The sequence below is a fragment of the Syngnathus leptorhynchus genome, chromosome 3 (genome assembly GCF_054491065.1).
Source record: "Syngnathus leptorhynchus isolate UIUO chromosome 3, UIUO_Slep, whole genome shotgun sequence".
Lineage (NCBI taxonomy): Eukaryota > Metazoa > Chordata > Actinopteri > Syngnathiformes > Syngnathidae > Syngnathus > Syngnathus leptorhynchus.
The window spans coordinates 12426536-12447543 of record NC_141197.1 but is presented as its reverse complement, the minus strand read 5'-3'; the positions used below and the strand labels follow the sequence as shown (position 1 = coordinate 12447543).

The window sequence follows — 21008 nt, the reverse complement described above, 5'->3', positions numbered from 1 at the left end:
GGATTGTTAATGGCTTTGACCCCATCAGGACATTCACTGTGACACGCAGCATATGTCCTCCCTGTGCATTGAGTTCATTAAGTCACACTCCAACGGTCAGGAAATGACCCCACCGACTGACCCTTGCAGCAGTGACCTCCAGAAGATGTTTTTTAACCAGGTATATAGTAGCACTTGCAGTAATTAAGTAGAATTTAAGGAATGTATCAACTTTGACCACATTTTTTTTTCATATGAGCAATAAAAATTAATAGAAAAATCATGTGACATCTTTAATTTGAAATTTCAAGTGATTCAAGAATTTGAAACAATATTACAATAATTGAGCAGGCACTGTCATACATAATCACTAAAACTTGTGTCACCGTAACAACAACAAGTCCATGGGACAATTTGACTGTTAGGAACGGTAAGGAACAATTGGACTGTACACTTCTTACAAACATCTTCAATTCTTTCGAACAAATGCTACAATTTACAAATGTATATATATATCATAATATTCTAAACAAATACATTCTGATTGACACACTCACACACGAGGATTTCAGAATTCTTCTCACGGTCATAAAAGATGAGAGATGTATTTGCAACACATGGAAGTAGTTCATTACAAAAGTTACGCTTAAGAAACTCTGTCGGGTGTTCCTTAGTCTGAACTCATTTTAAGTGTCTATCTTTCTAATTTGTTTATTGTGCTGTCAAGTCCTCTGGGATCACCCACTGTGTGTTTAGCTCTGCTCCACAGAGAAGTTGGATTCAGATCTGCAACAACAACAAAAAGTAAGACACATTTAATCAAACTTCCTTTGAGGGAGCCAGCTCAAAAATTTAGAGGAGTGCACTTTACAGGTCTTGGTGCTTTTCAATCATGTGGTTGTTATACTCCAGCACCGGAGGGATGCTCTCCTCCTCTTCCTCCTCGGGGACCTGCAAGCCCCCAACACACAAACAAGGTCAACATCAGCATCATTTCTCCCAGAGCAACAACCACAGCGTCGCTCACGCAGCATGAGCGCCATCTAGCGGTAAGAAAGCGCACTCACCTCCCAGTAGACTTCATCGTCGAAGCAGTTGTCATCAGCAGGGTCGCCCCAAATTGGAATCCTGAGGATGAGACCTAGAAAAAACAAAATGCAGTGTCACAACTCATCATCAAAGACCTTCATGATGATGGTACTGTACTTGGAGATGATTTTTTTTTTTTTTCAGAGGGGTTCTTGATGGGAAAAAAAGTTCTCAAATCACTGCATTGCAGTTATATAGAGTCCAGCTCACCGACAAGCGCTCCTCCTATGAGTCCAAAAGCGATAGCAACACACGTGCCAGCAGCCTGGAAACCACCTTGCGTTCCCACAGACCTGTCAGCAAACTTGCCTTCAAAGTCAAAGGTGTCGATCAATCTGGAAGAAAAGCAAGGTCACGATTAGACTCGCTGGGCTATTTTTGGACATTCAATCAGTGTGAGATGTCCTACCCCTGTGCGCTGTAGACACTTTCAGTGGCTGCGGCAGCAACAATTGCACCAGTAAAACCACCAAGCATGCCCGGAACAGCGTGCAGGTTGTGCACACCACAAGTGTCCTGCAGCTTCAGGTATTTTTCAAGGAAAGGCTGAGGATGATACAGGAAGTTTTGTTATTACATTTTTTTTTTCAAATTGCAAATTCCCGCAAAAGAAAAATTAAAATCTATTCGAAAGGTACAGTTTGTTTTTATTTTCAAGTGATTGTATGTATATTCCCACATATCCAACTTCTAACCAATAAATTTAGTGCGATAGTCACACTAGCAAAAAAAGGTCCAGCTACCATTGACAACAGATTTTCAAAATTGCATTATTAATAGTCATGTTTGAGAATAGCGTGCATACATGTGATCAGTAGCTACATTCAGATTTCGCTCCCGGTTTTAAAGCTGCAAACTCCCCCAATGAAGGAATTAACTTGTCACGTTGAATTTGGAGGAGAGGCGGCAAACTCACCGTGATGAAAAGGTATCCGAAAGTCGAGATGATGCCAGTGAGGAAGCCCACAATGAGCGCTCCGTACGGCATGATCATGAACTCAGCCGCAGTTCCCATAGCAACGCCGCCAGCCAAAGTGGCGTTCTGGATATGCACCTATCAGATGGAAGGTTACATTAGTCACGACTTCCTCACGTGTTGTTTTTCAACTCCCGAAGCTTACCATGTCTAGTTTGCCCTTTTTTTGCGACGCGCTCGATATGGCGACGGTGGTGAGGACGGATGACGCCAGGGCGATGTATGTGTTGATGGCAGTTCTGTGCTGACCGGCGCCGTGATCTGTGATGGCCGAGTTGAAACTGGGCCAGAACATCCACAGGAACAATGTACCTGTGAGACGGGACGCATCCGACGTCAGCGGCTGGCTGACACCTTGAAAATGGCGTCGGCGTGAGCAAATGACTTGTACCGATCATGGCAAACAAATCCGAGTGGTACACCGATCCATTCAGCCGTTTGCTTAGTTTGAGTTTTGGTCGGTACAGCACCCAAGAGATAGCCAGACCGTAATATCCCCCGAAGGCGTGAATCACCATGGAGCCCCCAGCATCTCTGCACTGTTAAAAAAATAGCATATGATCTTTCTTTGAAAGGAAAGGCCCTCAAGCGTCACACTATTTACAAGAATTGTCTTCAAGACTTACGTGCAGGAGGTCAAGGATGATGTACTCCTCTACGGCAAAGAGCGTGACACCAAACAGGGTGAAAACCAACGTCTGGACAGGGCTGACTTTACCCAGCAGGGCACCGTAGGCAATCAGAGAACCGGCGCAGCAAAAGTCGGCGTTGATCAAACTGGAAGGAACATTGAAAAAAAAAAAAAACTCATATTATTAGAGTTGCCAAACTTGAAGGTGTGGTTTTCAAAATGGCTACAAGATTCCTCTCTGGACTATGAACAGAATGAGACACATGACAGTCGGAATTTCACATAATTATGCTGGAGTTAAAAAAAAAGCTTGAGTTCAAAGAAAAGTGAGTCAAAGCGCTTCCTTTCAAAAGCATTCCTCTCACCTCTCCACTCCGATGGTAATTTTGCCAGTATTTGGGTCCAGGGCATGGAACCAGCCCTGCATGAGGAGAGCCCACTGCAGGCCAAAAGCGGCAATCAGGAAGTTGAAGCCCACTCCTCCAAAGCTGTAACGCTTCAGGAAGGTCATAAGAAAACCGAATCCGACAAAGATCATGACGTGGACGTCCTGGAAACCTACAAATGCAAACACGTCGTCCTTGTTAATTTATTTTGGGTGTGATTTGTTTACTTTGACTTATTTTATTTTATTATATCATGTCAATTACTTCGTTTTCACCAACAAATAATAATGATAAATATGAATTTATAAAATATAATAAAAAAAATAATTCACCCACATTTTTTAAAATTAAATTGAAGAATCCATCATATTTTGTCACCTATAGTGAAATTCCTTTGACAACCCGGCATTTTTTTCCCATTCTTTTCTATTATTATTTATTTTCTAATGATCATAGATATGAATCTTGACATTTTCTACACTGCATAACAAACAATTTGCAGACAAAATGTCACATAGTCTACAGTGTAAAACAATTTTTTTTTTTTTTTTTTTGCACTCACTGGGATATCTGAAGTAGAAGTCATTCTCAATATCGCTGGTGATGTTATTTTCCGCTTTGAATTCCTCCCAGTGAGCGTCTGACTCGTCATCGTAGCGGATGAACACTCCAAAGAGGATAACCATGGCAATCTGCCACACGAAGCAGACAGCGGGCAGGCTGACCCGCACGTTGGTGTTCTTTCGGACATTGCAGATGGCCTCGCAGCAGTTCCCCATGGTGACCCGACCTGATGATTGCTGGCTCAGCTCGTCCCTGAGATGCACTTGCACGCTGGCCCGTATATTTATAAAGAGACCTGAGGAGGGGGTGTGTCCTGCTTCTTGCAAACACATGGACAGGTGCACACCTCACCTGGGAGCAACATTCCTAACAAGAACAGGACGCTCAGCAGGACCGGCTCAAATGACGGCAATTTATTTTACCGTAATTACGGACCACCTTTGCATCTGTTACTGTACAGTAACAGTTGAATATTAAATGACATCAATTAATCAAATGGTTTTTATCAAGCACTTCTGTGGGTCTTTTTTTAAATGTTAGGTTGGTCAATGTATTTGAATCCACACACACGCTGCCAACCCATCCCGCTCCACTTGCTCTGTAACCGAGCGTCCGTCATCAACACTCTTCAGATGACTCCCAAGTGGCCTATTACGTTGAATTTGACGAAATTCCAAGGGTTGGGTTCAGTTTCCTTTTCTTGGCTTGAATAAATCGAATTGAATGAAGGTAGTATCATTGATTTACCTAGAGCGATCCCACACAGTCACATGAAGAAGATGCAAACACCCCAGAGGTAGGCCAGAGCTTGGCTTTGAACCCTCAACCTCAAAGATTTGACATCACGTGGAATGATTTTCAAGCATCGAAAACATGATTTCCTCGTCTTATTTCAACGTGAATGGAACTATTGCATAAAGTCAGCAAAATCTCAACTCAATTCAACTTGATTGAACTGAATGATTCCCAATCAAGTTAGTTTGAAATCAATGAAACAGGCAGCTGGTATCTGTTATTGCGTCTGTGTAGAATTTAAAAGTTTCACGAGGTCATCCAGCATTTTCTTTGGATCGGCCTGGTATTTAATTCGCCTATTATAGAAGGAATTTACATAATGACTTCCTCATGTGTTGTAGAGTCCATTCACGTGTTTACTGGCAGTTTGTGTCTTCACTACTCTTCCAAAAAAAGGGGCTGTTGGGCAACATCACGATGTCGAGATTACACATGAAGCACGAGTCACATGCCGGAGAACCTGGTTTTGTTTGTGACTTTCCAGATTCCAGATCATATCGGTTTCCTTCATGCGCTCCTTCGTCAATTCATTACATAAGACGTGTGTCTCGGAGAAGATTAAAACTTCAGATCGGGTGACTTTGAACACTTGTTTCTACATTATTACAATTTCTATTAGAAATGCACACATGGTCTGAATGGTTACTGCCCCGAGGTGCCTTTGAGACTTTCCTATCTCCAAAAGGACCAGTTGTTCACAAGCCAGGATGGGCCGAGGTTCAGCACTTATACAACAGTCCAACGTTTCTCCAATATACAAAGTATGTACAAAGTAATTTGGGGATTTCATCATCTACGCTCCAGAATACTAGTTTCAGAGAATCTGGAGAAAGTGTCTCGGGGTGGTGGCCCACTGCCATCCCTGTCATGGGGTTATTCCGGCAAATCCTTTTGTTCTTTTCCAACAAGTGTCAATAAGTCGTCCGGTGTCGTAATTCCTTACAAGACTGCACTGTGTCACATGCTGAGAGGTTAGCGCAATAAGAAAATACCACGAGTAGCAGCAGACTTGGTCTTATAATGTTTGTCCAATTACTCAACATTGCTTAACACAACAAGAGGAATGAGCCTCCAATGCAGGAAGGCAGCAGACTGGATTATACATACAAACACCTAAGTTCCAAAGGGTTCAAGTTGAGGCCCTCGAGTACCTCCAGAACAAAGTCATCCATCAGAGCACTATTTGACGGACTTTGAGCATTATCCAGTCTCTACTTCAAATGTTATCTTGGTTTGCACTTTTTTTAGAGAAACATGAAAGGCCGCACTGAAAAAAAAAAAAATCAACAAGACCCCCCCCCCCCCATGTACTAAATTCAAAGGCTTATTTCTTTCCATGATATCGATGTACTAAAAGCAAGACGCTACATTAATACAAGCTCCCAAAAGAGACCAGATTAAACATTGGAAATCGGATGCAAACTCAGATCGGTGGACATTCCCGTCACAGTAAACAACAACCTTAACAATTGACAACAGACAACAATAACAAGCAAGACGTTTTTGAAAAAAGGGAGGGCCTCAGCAGGCATGAAAACTATTCACGCTAATAGATGTGCAAATGATACAAAGTCACCTTCAAATATTTCACCCGGCTTGGCGTCTTTGCACATGTGACAGTGGGGCTGTATGGAGGTTTTCAGATGTTATCTTAGGTTGTACATTCCAACCTTCTTCTCCTCCTCCTCCATCACATGGCTTTTGCATGGGCTGGGGAACGATGCCTCTAGAGATATTAGCAGCGCCTGTCAATCAGCGTGCAAGACACACACCAGTGAAATTCAGCAATTACGAAAACAAAGCATGTCCGTTCCTTTGCTTCTGCACTTGAGTGTCGGGTGTTGTCATGATTTATGATGATAAGCATCATCATGGGGCCTCAGTCGCGTCGCTACCAAAGTGTCACAAAGACTGCAGTGGAATTTCGACCGTCTCCAATAATGGCAGAAACTTTCTTCATGCACCCGAGACGTGACCTCAAAGACCTCTCTGAGACTTTAAAGTATGTTTGAAATGAGTGGGATTCTGAAAAACAGCAACAAACACTCAGGGGTCAATCATTGTCACAGAATGTTTGCGCTGCCTCTGAAGATAAAAGCAAGCGAGTTGACATTATTTCACAGCTAATCCGACACCTGAAGGTAGACGGGATGGTTCTGATGCAGAAATGATCTCAAAAGCGTAAAATGACTGCAGCCTATTAATTAAAATGAAGGAACTGAGGCACTTCAGTTATTAGAAGCGTCCCGACAAGAGTGACTAAGCAAACTGAAATTTGAAAAGGAACATTGCTGGCAGATGCCAGAGAGATACGAGAACGACAAGCAGATGTCTCTGAGCTCACCGAGGATGATGTGACATGAAGATAACCTTAGTCAGAATCAGAATAGGAGAGCTTTGTGGTGTCACATGGTCGAGGACTCGCACAAAAACACACCTACACACACGAATGCACACAGCCTCATGTTTGTCAGGACCAAACACAGGTGACCCTCTCGCCGTTATTGTTATTCTTTCTCTCAGCTAAACAATTAGGAAAATGCCATTGCGATACATGGATTTGGTCATCCCTTATATATGAATGTTTATGTATACATATATATTTAGACATGTGTATTCTGATCAAAAAAATGTTTATTTTATTTCTGATTTGTTTAGACTTAGACTTATCAATCATTCCACTTCAAATACTACAAAATAACACCTCAAGGTGAGAATGGGCATAACATTGAAAATATGATACTGTCAGTGACAATGATTTTTTTTATCACTGTTTGGATTTGAAATAGAAGAAATCACATATGACTAAAATGTAGCTGTTAAACTTTTATTGACGTGATCTATAGTTAACTGTTACTCAATTTTGTACTTAATTTTGAGATGTAATTCCACTTTAGGCCTGTAGGTGGTGGCATATAACTGTTTAACAAGCATTTGAGAGAGGAAGAAAATAAGGATGCCTTACACTTTTAATACTCGATCAAAATTTCCCAATACTTCAATCAACATAAATGCAATGTATAATAAAGTGGAGTTAACTCATCAAATCTGTCTTGCAGCACATTATGATGTGTTTTGTCATTTTTATCCTGACTTCCATGCCCAAGTTTGAAGAAAATAAATGAGACCACTTGAGTTCAGTGGCCGAGCAGATGCAGCCGGTGTCAATTACAAGACGGGTTGTGCAACTACTTAAGTGGAAGCTGGAAAGTAAATACAAGAATGGCTGACAGCCATGGTGATGGATGACTTGACAAGCGTCACACCCACCTCAACACATCCAATTATTTTACAATAAGTGTTTACATGAAGAAGTTGTTGCCGCCTAGCCGGTTTGTCATGCTTGAATCGCAGTTCTTCTTATTATTTTTTATTTATTTATTTATTCATTCATTTATTTGCTTTAACGTTAACAAGCAACAGTTTAGTAGAAAAAAAAAAAAAACTGCCACACATGTAGCCTACAATTAGATTTGTGTGATGTTGAGTTTGTCATTTTAATTAGTATTTATGTTGACTGAGGTTTTATTTGAATAAAAATGACATTTTATAGTCAAAATTGAGTGACGCTCATGATTTATGATTTTCATGATATTTATTTATTTATTTTTGTCAATACCTTGACAGAGTGACAAGCTGAGTGTTTATATTGGTTGAAGTTGATAAGAGAAAGTCTTTTTCACACAGCAACTCGGATGAAAAACGAAATGTTTTCATTCCATTTGGGATTAAATATGCTGTAACAATTTCAATCTCTTCATCGCTGAAATACAAAAGGGATAATCCTGGCCTATGGCACCAATGCAGGTGGACAAAGAGCAGAACTTTCATGTTTTTTCAGAAGCTAACAATGTTCCTTCATAACATGCCCATGGGTGGAGGTGGTGTCACACAGCAGAGTCTGTGGCACAATTTTCTCTGACATACGCATGACAACAAACGTGCGTTGCCATGATCACAACACATGTGGGTGACGTACTTTTGAAATCTTTTTAAATCTGTTTTAATCTCCAAAAAGATGTCAAATGGCATTTTTTCAAGTTTTACTTTGACTATACGAGGGAAGGACTCACTAGCACTCAAAATTACGCAGCCTCTTAAAGTTAGCTGAAGTATGTCATCACTTGGCACAACAAGTGCAGTTTTAAACACTGTTTTGCGGTGTGAATATGAAATTGCACACACATGGTTTTCAGGATTCATTCACTCTAACAGAAAACATCGAGAATTCAAATCTTCTGGTTTGCCCTCGCTGCACCTCTACAATGCATAAAGTCCATTTATTTTCACTTAGGTTTTACCATGTATGTCTAAATATATATGACTTTTTTTAAGATCCTAACTATTTATTTAGTCAAAACTGTTTTGATTTTAGTTTTAAATAAAAAACATCCTTAAAACAACAACCACACCAACCAATTGCCACTTTTATGTTGGGTGGAATTGTCACGTCTGCTAAACGTAACAAAGTGACTTGTAATCTAACTTTTTAAAAACAAGTACTAAGTTATTTATATTATAAGTTACTATTTCAAGTGAACGGAGGCAATACTTTGCAACTTTGGTTCTGTTTTAGTATTTTCTTTTTCGAGGGAACTACTCATTTCTGCCTAATATCAAGAAAAAAAACCCCTCATCAGCTCATCAACATCTACATTGCACGTGTATAAAAATCTTCATGTCATTTTAAAACAAACAATTCAATTTTGTTTGAGTATTATTTCAAGATATTGTTTTGGGGCTGCTGCCATTTGTTTGTTTTTACTGAGACACACAACAAGCAAAGACTCCATTTATTTTATGCCTTATTCTTCCAGATGTCAATTAGATCTGCCCTCAGTTTTTGAAAAGATGGTCTATTTTGGGGGTCGTGCTGCCAGCAGCAACTCATAAGCTTGGACACTTCCAGCGGGCAATCGTGTGGAGCCGGCATACGGTAGCCTGAAATACATTCCACACACAATTGGAAAAATCTTGTGCAGAACCATTTCCGTTTGTCTTTTCTTTTTTTAAGGCACTGAAGGTCATTTTCAGGGACTGACTTGTATCTTTACCTTTCTCCACTTCATCTCTGACCTGCTGGTTGCTCATGCTGGTGTAAGGGATGGTTCCCATGGAGAAGACCTCCCACAGCAGCACACCAAAGCTCCACACATCACTCTCTGTGGTATAACGACCTGCAAATAAGCAATAGGGGGCACTGTTAGTAAAGGAAAGTTTCTCTGTCAAAAAATAGCAAGCCTGCTATGGCTGATTAGGATATTCATGTGAATGATCATTTCAATTGAAACGAAACAGACTCGCCCTTCCATTTTAACATTTGATCGTTGCGATCGTGACTTGTTCGTCAAGTATTTTCTAAGATTGCCACGTGTTTTGACACATGACGAGTCGAGGTTTGAGGTCACACTATACACGTATAACGAGTCAACCATAAATCATCAAGGTAGGTCACGGCCAGGTTACCGGGGATGCAAAGGAAATACACAATGTAAACAGGTAAAGGTTCATTGGCACTCATCCATTTAATAATCACGTTAATCACGCATCTTTGGCATCTCGTCTTCCTATCGACCGTACAGAAAACTTTTGGCTCGCATTCTGGATGTGTTGGGCTGGGCTGCTATTGATTCAAATAGAGCTGTCAAAAGTCATCAACGACTAATTAACAACTCATCGATGATCAAATCGACCGAGTAATTCTTCAAAATTCTTCAAATCCTCTCATGCCAGCCCCTCAGTTTGTCATTCAAGAAGACAGACTGATTGAGAGAAAAAGGAAAAAGCAATAGTGACCTGTGATGAATAACAAAATCGACTTTGACTCAACTATGATCATATTATAGTCGACTACAAACACACTTTTGTCATTGAACCAGCATGAAGTCATCCGATACTCAGAGAATCACAACCAAAATCACAACCAAAGACCTGGCCTCAAAGAAAGACAAATTCCGAGGTCATTTGCAAATCCCAGCCCTCCATAGGATCTTCTTTCAGCTGTGAAATATTACCAAGATAAGTGCGGGAAACAAGTCCTCCCTTTGGAGCATTCATTTTAGCATTCACTGAAAAACACTAAGAAAGGCTCATTTATGCTCAGGTCCACTGTATGGTTTTGTCTAGGGGAAGATTGGAAAAGCGGCTGTGGAAGCTAGCATTGATGACATGCCTTGAGGTGATCAAGTGCCTCGAGATCACTACCGCTGGCCCCGTTCGTAGGCTACCTCCCATTTTAGATAAGATCATATCGATACCTCAAGTCTCGGACGGCAAACTGTTTTGTTTTTTCCACGCTATACTTTAGTGTATTTCCCCCTGTGTTTAGGACTAGTTCAAAAACGGTGTCTTACTAGTTTCACGAGTAGTAGGTGTCCAGAAATGTCATACGGCCGTAGTGGAGAAAGAAATACTCGTAAGACACAATCATTTTTCTTGTACAACATTCTAGTGTGCTGGATTATCTTACTAATGAGGACAAATAGTAGAATATGGACCTTAGGCTGGTTATGGGGCTTATTGAAGCAGCTTGCCATAGAAAATCCATCCTTATTGTTTACGATACCGTAGTTGAGCGCTTCGGGAGCCGTCCATTTGATTGGAATCTGTCTGAGGCCGCCCTCCGCTGAGTAGATGCCGTCGTCCCGCTGCCGCGACATTCCAAAATCACTGATCTTGACCACGTGCTGCTCCGTCACCAGACAGTTTCGGGCTGCCAGATCTCTGGAAAGAAACAAGACAGATGTGAGCAGTTGTTTCCACACAAGATGAGGGAAGGATTCAGTAGAGCGGGCGCTTGCGTTGTGTCACACATAACACAAAAGTTTTTTGTTTTTTTTTATATTTCTTTTAATAATCATATCATTCCTTATCTCATAATTTTTCATGTTTGATTTGTGGCGGTTTTCAAGCCATTCAACTTCATTTAATTGGACCACAAACAAGACTTCAGAATTTTCCAAACGTAGCATCCATCTTAACGCTCTCGAACGCTAGCTACCGTGGTGGTGAATAACTCCCATCCATGTATTACCTGTGAATGCATTTCCTTTTCTCCAGGTACTCCATGCCGGCTGCAACATTTTCTGTCATTCTGATGAGCATCTTAACGGGTTGACTCGGGCCATCGTGACGCAAGAAGGACAAGAAATCTCCACCTTGTCAAACGTGCACAAAAACGATATCACTTCAGTTGAGCGACATTACAAAGTGGCGAAACGGGAAAGGTGTAACAAACTAGTAAAGCAAACTAATATTACTCCCTATTTTGCCGTTTATCACAAAATTGTCATGATTTTTTGGGGGGGTTGACTTTGGCCGTATTGTAATAACGTCAGAATGTAAAGTTTAGTTATAAGGTACTTCTCAGAGACTTTTGACACAATTTCCAACTGAATCAAGCCCAGCAAATAAATCATGCTGCATACCTTTGACAAGTTCCATTATAATGTAGATGGGTTGTTTCTGAGTGCACACACCGATCAGTTTCACAATGTTGGGATGGTCGTACTGCTTTAGGATCCTGCATAACAAGATGATGCCAGGTTCATGTATATGTGTGGGGGCGGGGCTGAAGAATTTCACATGCGTGTAAGCATCTAGTTTTGCTAACCTGGCCTCCATCAGGAATTTATTCTTGTGTTCTGGTGCCAGGTTCTCCTTGCAAGTCTTTACTGCCACAGGGGTGTTGTCACAGCGCAAAGTCCCACTGAACACCTCACCAAAGTTACCCTGTTCAGTCCATTAAATAAAAATATAAAAAAAAAAAAAACATCATCATCATCCACATAATTACCCAGACCTGCAAATTTGATTGTGCTACAACTATTTTTCAACCAAGTTTGAAGACACGGTTGATTTAATTGCAAGATTGATTATTCGTTCATGTGTTCAACTTGAAATAGCAAGTGCCATAACATTATGCAATCGTTTGCAAAGTGCTAAGAATAAATAAAGAAGCATGGAGATGAGGTAAGATTTTGGAAAGTCAGAGAAAGGGAAGGTGGCAAATACATGATAGCCAAACAAGTTACTCAACAGTTTGGAAGAGGTTCAGGTTCACTAAAATGACACCATTGAAATGTCTTGCATCAAACAAGTGTAACGAGTGTGATTTATTTTGTGACACACAAACTTGCGCCACGCCGGTTGCATTTGATGAGGCAATTAATCAGCACGGTGTTCGTAAATGAGCGGAGCACTCAGCCATCAACTCCACAGATGCTTTGACTTCTTGGAGTGTAGATTTAATTAAGAAATACGTTTAACAAAAAAAAATATTTATGATCAGTGTTTTTGACAATTAAAAAAAGTCAAATCAGAATCTGATTTTTTTTGTGAGTGTTTTTAAGTTGAATAGTTGACTTGCTGTGTTCAAAGGGGATATTCTTGTTTTGATTATTTGACAGGGACATGAACATTTCAGTAGATGTGCCAGAATTAGTCAAGGGGGTATTTTTCATCTGTAGCCCCTTTTACGTCCTGCACTGGCTAACATTGTTAAATGATTAAAAAATACATATCATTTGGCTTCCAAGGCATGAAAGCTATGATTCCACTGCTTTTTGTGCTTTTTATTATCTCGCTTCAATCTATTCAATTAATTCAAGTTATAATGAAAGGTAATTTGGCTGGCAGCCCTTTGCAAATATTACTACCCTAGACATACAGTAGCTCTGGATTTAAAAAAAATGTCCTAAACTTGTTTCCATAAGTGTGAGTGTAATTGTTTTGTTTAATTTAGCGACAAGTCCAGGTTGCGTTCCCTGTCTCACCAAAAATCATGTGGAATTCAGCTCACTCAAAACGCTGAACAGAATAATTGGTAGAAAATGAAGGCAGTTACGTGCATCCAAAATAGGAGTATTAAAAAAAAAAAACTCCCCTAATTCTTTCAATTAAAATATGGAAGTAAGCATGGCAATATAGTCAATCTTACCCACCCGCCCGATGAGATTCCCTAATAAAACGCCATCATGTTCCAGGACCCATTTGTCCTATAAAATGAGAAAAAGAGAGACAGCCGTTTAGCGGTTAGCGGGGTCCTATTTTATCCTAATGGACGAGCTAAGTGAGTGATCACGCGGAGCAAGTGATGCGGTACCTTGAGCACAGGTTTCCTCAGCTGTATATCACACTTCCTGGTGATATGCTGTCGGGAGGAGAGCATATGATGGATCAGATGCGGGATGCTGCAGAAGCTTTCTCCGTCCAAGCGGTACTCATTCTTCATCACATCCCAAAGCATGCGTAGAGATGATAAAGCAGATCAAAGATACTCGGGAGTGCAATTGCCAACATGTCAGCTACACTTACGTTTGTGTTCTGAATGATGAAATGCTTGCAGAGGCCCTCCCAGAGGACAGATAGGACATAACCTTGTCTTTCTTGACTCTTCCTCACCAAGAAGTCGCCATCACATTGCAGTAGTTGCTGAACCTCCAGCCTGGGAATAGCTCCGTGGTACCAGTCCTGCTGCTCCAGAGGACGATCCACCTCCTGGAGCTGGAGAAAGCAAACTGGTGGAATTTTGAGGAACACCAATGAAGATCCTTGGCAAGTGTTGCGTTTAGGTTTGGGGGTTGTGTGGTGTTACCTCTGCCAAGTGTTTTTTTTTTTTTAAACAGGATCAGAAGGATCTGACCATATGCACTTACATATAATTCCTTGGCCCATTTCTACCACTATGCCATTATGGAAAAAATCTTTTGTTCTCGCTGCCTCAGTGTCATCATCTCTGCTTCAAATGCAGTACAGCTAGGTCAATATCATCATAAAGTGACTTTGTGATCCTCATCAGGATCACTCACTCAATATGAAATCGAGTAATCAAACTGAGAGGTCATCTTAAATGTAGACAAATATTTACTATCTATAAACATTTATGATCTGGTAAATGTCTTTACTTTGCACTTTTTGTTAATTGGATGGACAAGTACTTGCATCCCCTTACATTGCAGATTTTTAGATAACGTTATTTATTTATTTTGGGCACAATTCCTCTGTCAAACACTAGGTGGTGGCCCATTCTTTTATTTAACACTGTCATTTCTTTAGAAAAATGAAACCGGGATGAGTTGAGATGATGGAATGTCAATTTCTCATGATGTGTTTAACCTACGTCAGTTTTGCCTCGAAACAAACTCTTTATGATCTCGTTTCCGAAAAGCTTGAATGTTGACTGGTTGTGGTCCTGAAAAACAGACAAAGAGCAAAGCATGCAGGTTAGTGAAATCCCAATTTATGTATTACTCATTTTGTCCCAAAGTCCCAGGTGGCCCCTTTGCCAAATAAATTGCCCTGCACTAAGGAATGACAGACATCCAAACTGAAACACTTGAGCGTGAGTACATCCCTCAAGTGCTTTTATTGCCATCAAAGAGATCAGACTAATAAGGCACATCAGCATCTGGAAGAGGCTCAATACAATCCCAATCAAATCTATTTGAATCATCAATTTTTGTCGAAGCGAGAAATTTGCTGAAGAACATACACTGCTTGTATTGGCTGAAGGAGGAAGCGTGTTGTTGTCCAGCTGCAGAGCAGGGGGCGGTTCTTGGGAACCCAGCTCCTCCAACGCCGTCTTCAGAATCAACCTCTGAACCTCAAGTTTGGCCCTCCTGCCTTGAGACAGAGCTACCTGCTGCCGACACTCCTCCAGAGATCGTCTCTTGCTCAGCTGGTACACCCTGGATGTGAAATATATATTTTTTTTAAATGCAGCACATCCATTGAATTGAAGTCATCGACTTTTTTGTTTTTGAAAATTATATTTAATGATGTAATGACTGCATCATTCTATAAAGTACTGTACATGATTTTTTTTTTTTCTGATTAAACTGGAGGAACTGAGAAACTGCAGTGAAAATAGAAGTAATGTGAGGGCGTGCGGCAACAACAATGCCAAGCTACCGGAGTCAACTGGAATGTGAAATGTGGGAATACAGTCTCTTGCACAACACGTGTATCTTTTTTTTTTTTTTTTTTACATGAAGACAAAGGCAGGACTATTTGTTGTGAATGGATTTTTGTAAACACCACACTTATGCGTTCCTCCTCCACAAAGTTTCATTCTACTAATCACCATGTGTCCACCTCCTCCAAACATAAACTTTCTCAGAGGAAATTCATCGTCTATTGGAAACAAGTGAATGAACCACACAAGACTCTGCAGATGTCAATATGTTCTATTGACAAGTGGGATCAATAAAAGCTGCTTACTCTCACACCAGCTCAACATTCCCGGACAATAAATTTCATAAAGAACTCAAGGATGTTAACTTATGATGTGAGTTAGGCACAATAGAGCAATTTCATGCTAAGGACGGCTTTGTCCAAAGCAAAATGTCAAGCACAGGTGTCAAAGCCGAGGCTTGGAACTCCGTTGTGGCTCACCACATCCTTTTATGTGGCTGACAAACAGAGTGCCCGTTTCATGTTTCGAGCTCAATGGATTTGTTTTTTTTCATTTTCATAAACACATGTCTGTTGTGGGAGCTACTGTACTTGATTATGTCAATTACATTTCTGCATTTCAATCCAGAAATCACTGAGCTCATTGGCAATGTGCATGTATTTGTCTTTATGGCTAGCAAAAGATCCAAGAGTTGACTCAAACCTGCAATCCACTCACCTCTGGCCCTTCTCGACCACTCCTCTCTCCTCCTCCAACTCCAGCTCCAGCTGTTCGACTGAAACCTGCTGGGAGCTCAGCGAGCAGCTCAGGTCCAGCAACTCCTCCTCCAGTGCCGTCTGCCTGCGACCAAGGAAAGAAAAATATTTACATATACAGCAAAATCATTTTTGATGGGATTTTCAGATGTTGCCATTTTGTGTGTGTGTGTGTTTTCATGGATAGTCAGATACTATTTACACTTTTAATATTTAGTTTCCATCTTGTGCATATGTGAGTATTTACTTGTGCTGGATGGTCTCCAGTGTCAAGTCATTCAGCTGGACTTGGAGAGGATCCAAGTTCTCTGTGGTGTCTAAAAGACTGCAGTCGAATTCCGCACAAGCAAGAACCTCCTCTTCTGACCTGTAAAATAACACGCACACAGGTTCACATGATTATCGCTCTTGTCGGCCTTGTTTATGCGCCCGCTGGACCGACCTCTGAATGGCAGGTGCTTGGGAGCCCAATTGAAAAAAAAATCCCCAGGCAGTACCTGTTCTTTTGGATGAAGCTCTCGTACTCTGTGAGAGGATCGATAGATGTAATAGCGGTGGACATCTCCCGGTGGATGTGCACCACTTCTCCATGAAGCAAGGAGGAAATGTCAAAATATTCCTGCAGGATCTCCTTTCTGCCAAAAAAAAAACATGGATTTTGATGCATGCCACGAAACCCCACCACCCTACACGTAAACTCAAAAACATCTCACACATATAAAATACCTTACACCTACACACACATTGAAAATCCTCTCATACTCACAAAATGCCTCTCAAGAATCTCATCATACAAACTTCTCACAAACTCACAATTATCTCCCTCCGCATAAATGCATCAGAAAACACTTACCACACATCTCAAAATATTTCTTTTCAACAAAAACCCTCTCACACAGAAGAACAAAGCTTTGTATAAGTGAGATTATTCTGCAACTTAGAAATAGCATGAAAATGGCAGCCTTCTCAAATCTTGACGACTGATTGGTTGTGCCATGCGATCTGTCCCTTCTGACCTTTTGTGGTTTATGAAAGTTCCTCTCCAGACTGTACATTTGTTGCAACTGGCTTGAGAGAATAAGAACTATCTTACATGCTGAGCACCATCTCCTGCTGCAAAGCCTGCAGTGCGTTCAGGAGGGCCGGCTGGATGTGAATGCGGTGCTGCTGCTGGTAAACTTGAGCGGAACGCACCGACAGCACATACTCATTGTGTACTTGGTGGAGTTTCATCGTGGCCTTGACGTAACGTTCCTTTGCTTTGTCACGTTCTTTATCTGAAAAGCATACAAATACGGTGGTGCCTTGAGATTCATTGATTTGTTGCTATTTGTTATTCTGTCATCTCTCATTCTGTATTAAAAGTGAGATCCCACATTGTGACGTTTGATAAATAAGCGGTGTTCCCATTTTTTGTGTCTTGTTTTGCATTTGTCAAAAGAATCCCCCTTGACGGTCGTTTAATTGAGTGATACACCAGATCGCTCGCCTATGGACGGAAATCTGTTTTTTTTTTTTTTTTAAATCGCTCGAGATGTCCCCGGAACCACCTGGTCAGTGGATAACACCCGATTCTAATAAAACATGAGATATTCTCGCAATTTTGCAGAGTCAATATTGACGGAAGTTCTGTCAAGCTGTCACTGATGACTCACTCACTTTCTTTCTGTCATTCTGTTCAACATCCAAGGAATAAATAAATAAAGCTGAGTCCACATTGAACGAATGTCCAAGGAATGAATAAATAAATCAATAAATAAATCAGGACCCATATTGAACGGATATACTAAGAATAAATAATAGATCATTACATACGAGTCCAAGTTGAATCCCCACTCGGATTTATTTATCACGCGTGATACAGAGAGAGTGACAGGAAAATCTCCCTCTCTCAACCACCCACCCAAAAAGACTCAAAACATGAAAATGTTATTCGTGAGAGAATCTATTTTTTTATCTTGAAGCTTCTCTTTCATATTTTGGGGGAATTAATGCTGCTTGCTGTGAAACAAGATGCTACCATTCAGTGTTTGTATGAGACATTGTGAACGTTAGGAGAAGTAAAGGCGTTGACCTTTAATGGCATCCTGGAACTTCCTCTTTGCCTGAGCAGTGTCTTTTGCTGCCTGCCTGTAGCTGCTCTTCAGCCTCTCCAGCTCTGTTTGGGTCACCTGCATTAAGCACAATTCAATGAGAGCTGCAACTTGTCATTTTCTTTCTTGTATGTATGAGTAGTTCATATTTCTCTTCAGGTATGTCTGTTTCATGTTTGTTTACCCCTACTTGCCAAAGGTTCAGGATGGTGAGTGCTTCTATTTTATTTATTTTTTTTAAAAGAGTGAGCCCGACACAAATGATTGAAGTGCCAAAATTGTAACTCGTCAAAAAAATGGTCCCACAGATGTGGTCGAGAAAAATAAAAGCGTTCATCAATCTTCATCGCTCTCCGGTCGCCAGCTATGCAAAATTGGATTTCAATTGAGACGTTTCTTACCAAATTTTCAAGACAGTTTTCTGTCTGTGCGCTTCAGTGCATCGCCATTAAGTTGGCATAAAAAAGAGAACAGAAAGTGTGAGTGGAGGACTAAGAAGTGTAAAAATATACTTGAAGTCAGATGTGGCACTGTACTGAAGTACACTTAACCTTTGCTCAAGCCAAAGTATTTCTTTGCTGCTATCTGGCGGGGTATTGTTTTACGCTAACGAATACAGTTGATGAGCCTCATTTGAAGATATTTGTCGTGTTGAATAATTGAACTACTTAATACAGTCATAAATGTAACATAGGAAAACAATTGTACATGCTAGATGCCTGGTATTCATGCTTAGTGATCATCTTTGTTTTAAGTGCTTCGCCGCCAACTTGTGGCATGTGGATGCAATTACAACCCTTTTTTTTTTTAATTAAAGAAAGATGGATGCATGGCATTCACAGATTTTCAATGTTTGTATCAGGACTTGGTCCCTATTCTAGCAGTGGTTTACTGGATTGTTGCACCACCTTATTCAAATAAAAGGTGATTGGGAAAATAAAAACATGCACTTCAACAGAGTGAGAGTGACTGTTATATAACACAGGAAGTGGACAATATGACACAGCAGTGGCGGTGAGGAATGAAATGTGAGTGATATGAGGAAATGCTCAGAGCATCTGATAACAACTGGTATGTCTACTCATTTGCCATCACTTTGAATGCTCTCAAAGTCTATTCATGTCATCTGGATAGATAATAGTTGGTCAATCGAGAAAATTCCCATTCCGAGTGTGATACATGTGTTTGACTTGAGTGTCACCTTGCTGAGCTCCTGCCTCAGGAGGCTCCAATGTTCGGCGTAGGTTTTGCGGAGCTGCTGTTTGTCTCGAATGAGCAGTGTCAGTTTGCTGACAGGTCCGTTGAGCAGTTCTTCAGAACACCTCCTCATCATCTGGCTCAGAAGGTCTGTCTGAGACACAAGATTCCCCCAGGACTACAGGGCAAGAGGATTAGGGCAAGGTTGATAGATTTGAAGGACTTTTCAAAAAGATTAAAAAATGCAGCATCACAGTGATTTATTTATTTTTAATTCTGCTATAAGAATGTTTTTATGTGTGATATAAAGTGCTGGTTTCTAATAAAAAGAGACATTTGTGTGGTCTGACCTTGTTAATCTGGCCGACGTGATCCATTCCAGCCGGAGGCTGAGGCCGCTCCTGCTTGTCCACTATGACGGCCATGTGGTGCAGCTGAAGCGCAAACTCCCTGTTACTCTTGGCCCTCTGGCACATCCACTTCTTCATGGCCTCCATCACGAGAAGCTCAGAGTCCAGCAGCCTCAGCACGGCCACGTGAGCCCGGGGGCAGCGCAGGTCCTCCCCGAAGTCCATCTCGGGACTTTTAGGAAGAAAGTTTGAACCGGGATTGTATTCCGACACGAGCGTTATGTCCTCCCCGCAAGTGAGACAGAAACAAAGTGCTGCATTGGTCAAAGATAAAATGACTTCCCTGCCGCGTGTTCATGTGAAGCAGCACTTCCTCATTTACAAGTCTCATTTTACTTTTGATTCAGAGGCGCTCAATAGTTTCAGCTTCATCAAATAAGTTGGTTTAGCTTAATGGTAAAGAATAGAAATATAGGCGGGCCACTGAATGGCATCTGTGCCATGGTATTTTAACCCTTAAAATTTGAACAAATGGTGGTGCAACACATGTAGACGGATAATCTTACAGGAGTCACAGAATAGAGACGCAGCGTATCCATTCACTAAAGCAAAAACTGTGGCAAAAAAGGGTTTGGTTATTTAAATTAGATTTAATTGTCAATATTATTGCCAATAAACAAGATTAAAATGATTCTTTCCAGGAGACTGGACCGAATTAATGACATTTCTATTCATTTCATTGGGGAAAGATGTTCTGAGACGCTTGTATCTCAAAGCACCACTAATTACTCGTAAAATATTTGAGCATCCTTGATCACACCAAAGAAAGTTGGCTGACATGGCCTGGAGCAGGTTTACAAATGAGTTAAACATGACTTTTTATCGTTTTATTAACAGCTTGAGATGCTTAAGTCTTTTATTGAGAGGTATTGTTGCATAAAAACAATGGTTTGCTTTATTGCCCGGTGCAGAGCCACTCTCACTTCATTATTTGGATTTATGACACAGTTGGTGTAAAGTCATTGTCTTAATTACAGCAGCACTACATCAAATAGTCTCAATGGAGCCAATGAGGTGAATAATGTAGCATGTCACAAGCTGTTTGGTGGGGGGACAAAGATTTGCCATTTAGATCATTTTCTATCAAACATAAGCAGAGCCATTATTATTATATATTTTTTTTTTCTGCTAACAAATGACTTTTTAATGAAAGCCCCTTGATAGAGCGCCACTTACTAGACACTGACAACATGCAGCTGTGAAATGAAGTAAAATGCC

General features: G+C 40.8%; 2 protein-coding genes across 2 annotated transcripts; both read right to left on the bottom strand.

The window, feature by feature from the left end:
• Positions 1–259: 259 nt before the first annotated feature.
• Positions 260–3896, bottom strand: LOC147059321 (ammonium transporter Rh type C). Its single transcript, XM_085907275.1, has 11 exons — positions 3624–3896; positions 3041–3233; positions 2671–2821; positions 2436–2583; positions 2190–2356; positions 1985–2122; positions 1478–1614; positions 1279–1403; positions 1047–1120; positions 851–930; positions 260–765 (listed from the first exon to the last, which is right to left on the bottom strand). Exons 1-11 carry the CDS (start codon positions 3838–3840, stop codon positions 732–734), a joined length of 1464 nt encoding a protein of 487 aa, XP_085763401.1. The 5' UTR covers positions 3841–3896; the 3' UTR covers positions 260–731.
• A 3475-nt stretch (positions 3897–7371) lies between these two features.
• fes (FES proto-oncogene, tyrosine kinase) lies at positions 7372–20006 on the bottom strand. The gene is made up of 18 exons (XM_085908524.1): positions 19731–20006; positions 19385–19558; positions 18165–18261; positions 17184–17367; positions 16588–16725; positions 16338–16457; positions 16053–16175; positions 14913–15108; positions 14541–14612; positions 13736–13924; positions 13524–13646; positions 13363–13416; positions 12033–12151; positions 11848–11942; positions 11454–11577; positions 10986–11143; positions 9475–9597; positions 7372–9361 (listed from the first exon to the last, which is right to left on the bottom strand). The coding sequence occupies exons 1-18, from the start codon at positions 19953–19955 to the stop codon at positions 9219–9221; spliced, it is 2457 nt and encodes an 818-aa protein (XP_085764650.1). The 5' UTR covers positions 19956–20006; the 3' UTR covers positions 7372–9218.
• Positions 20007–21008: the final 1002 nt, after the last annotated feature.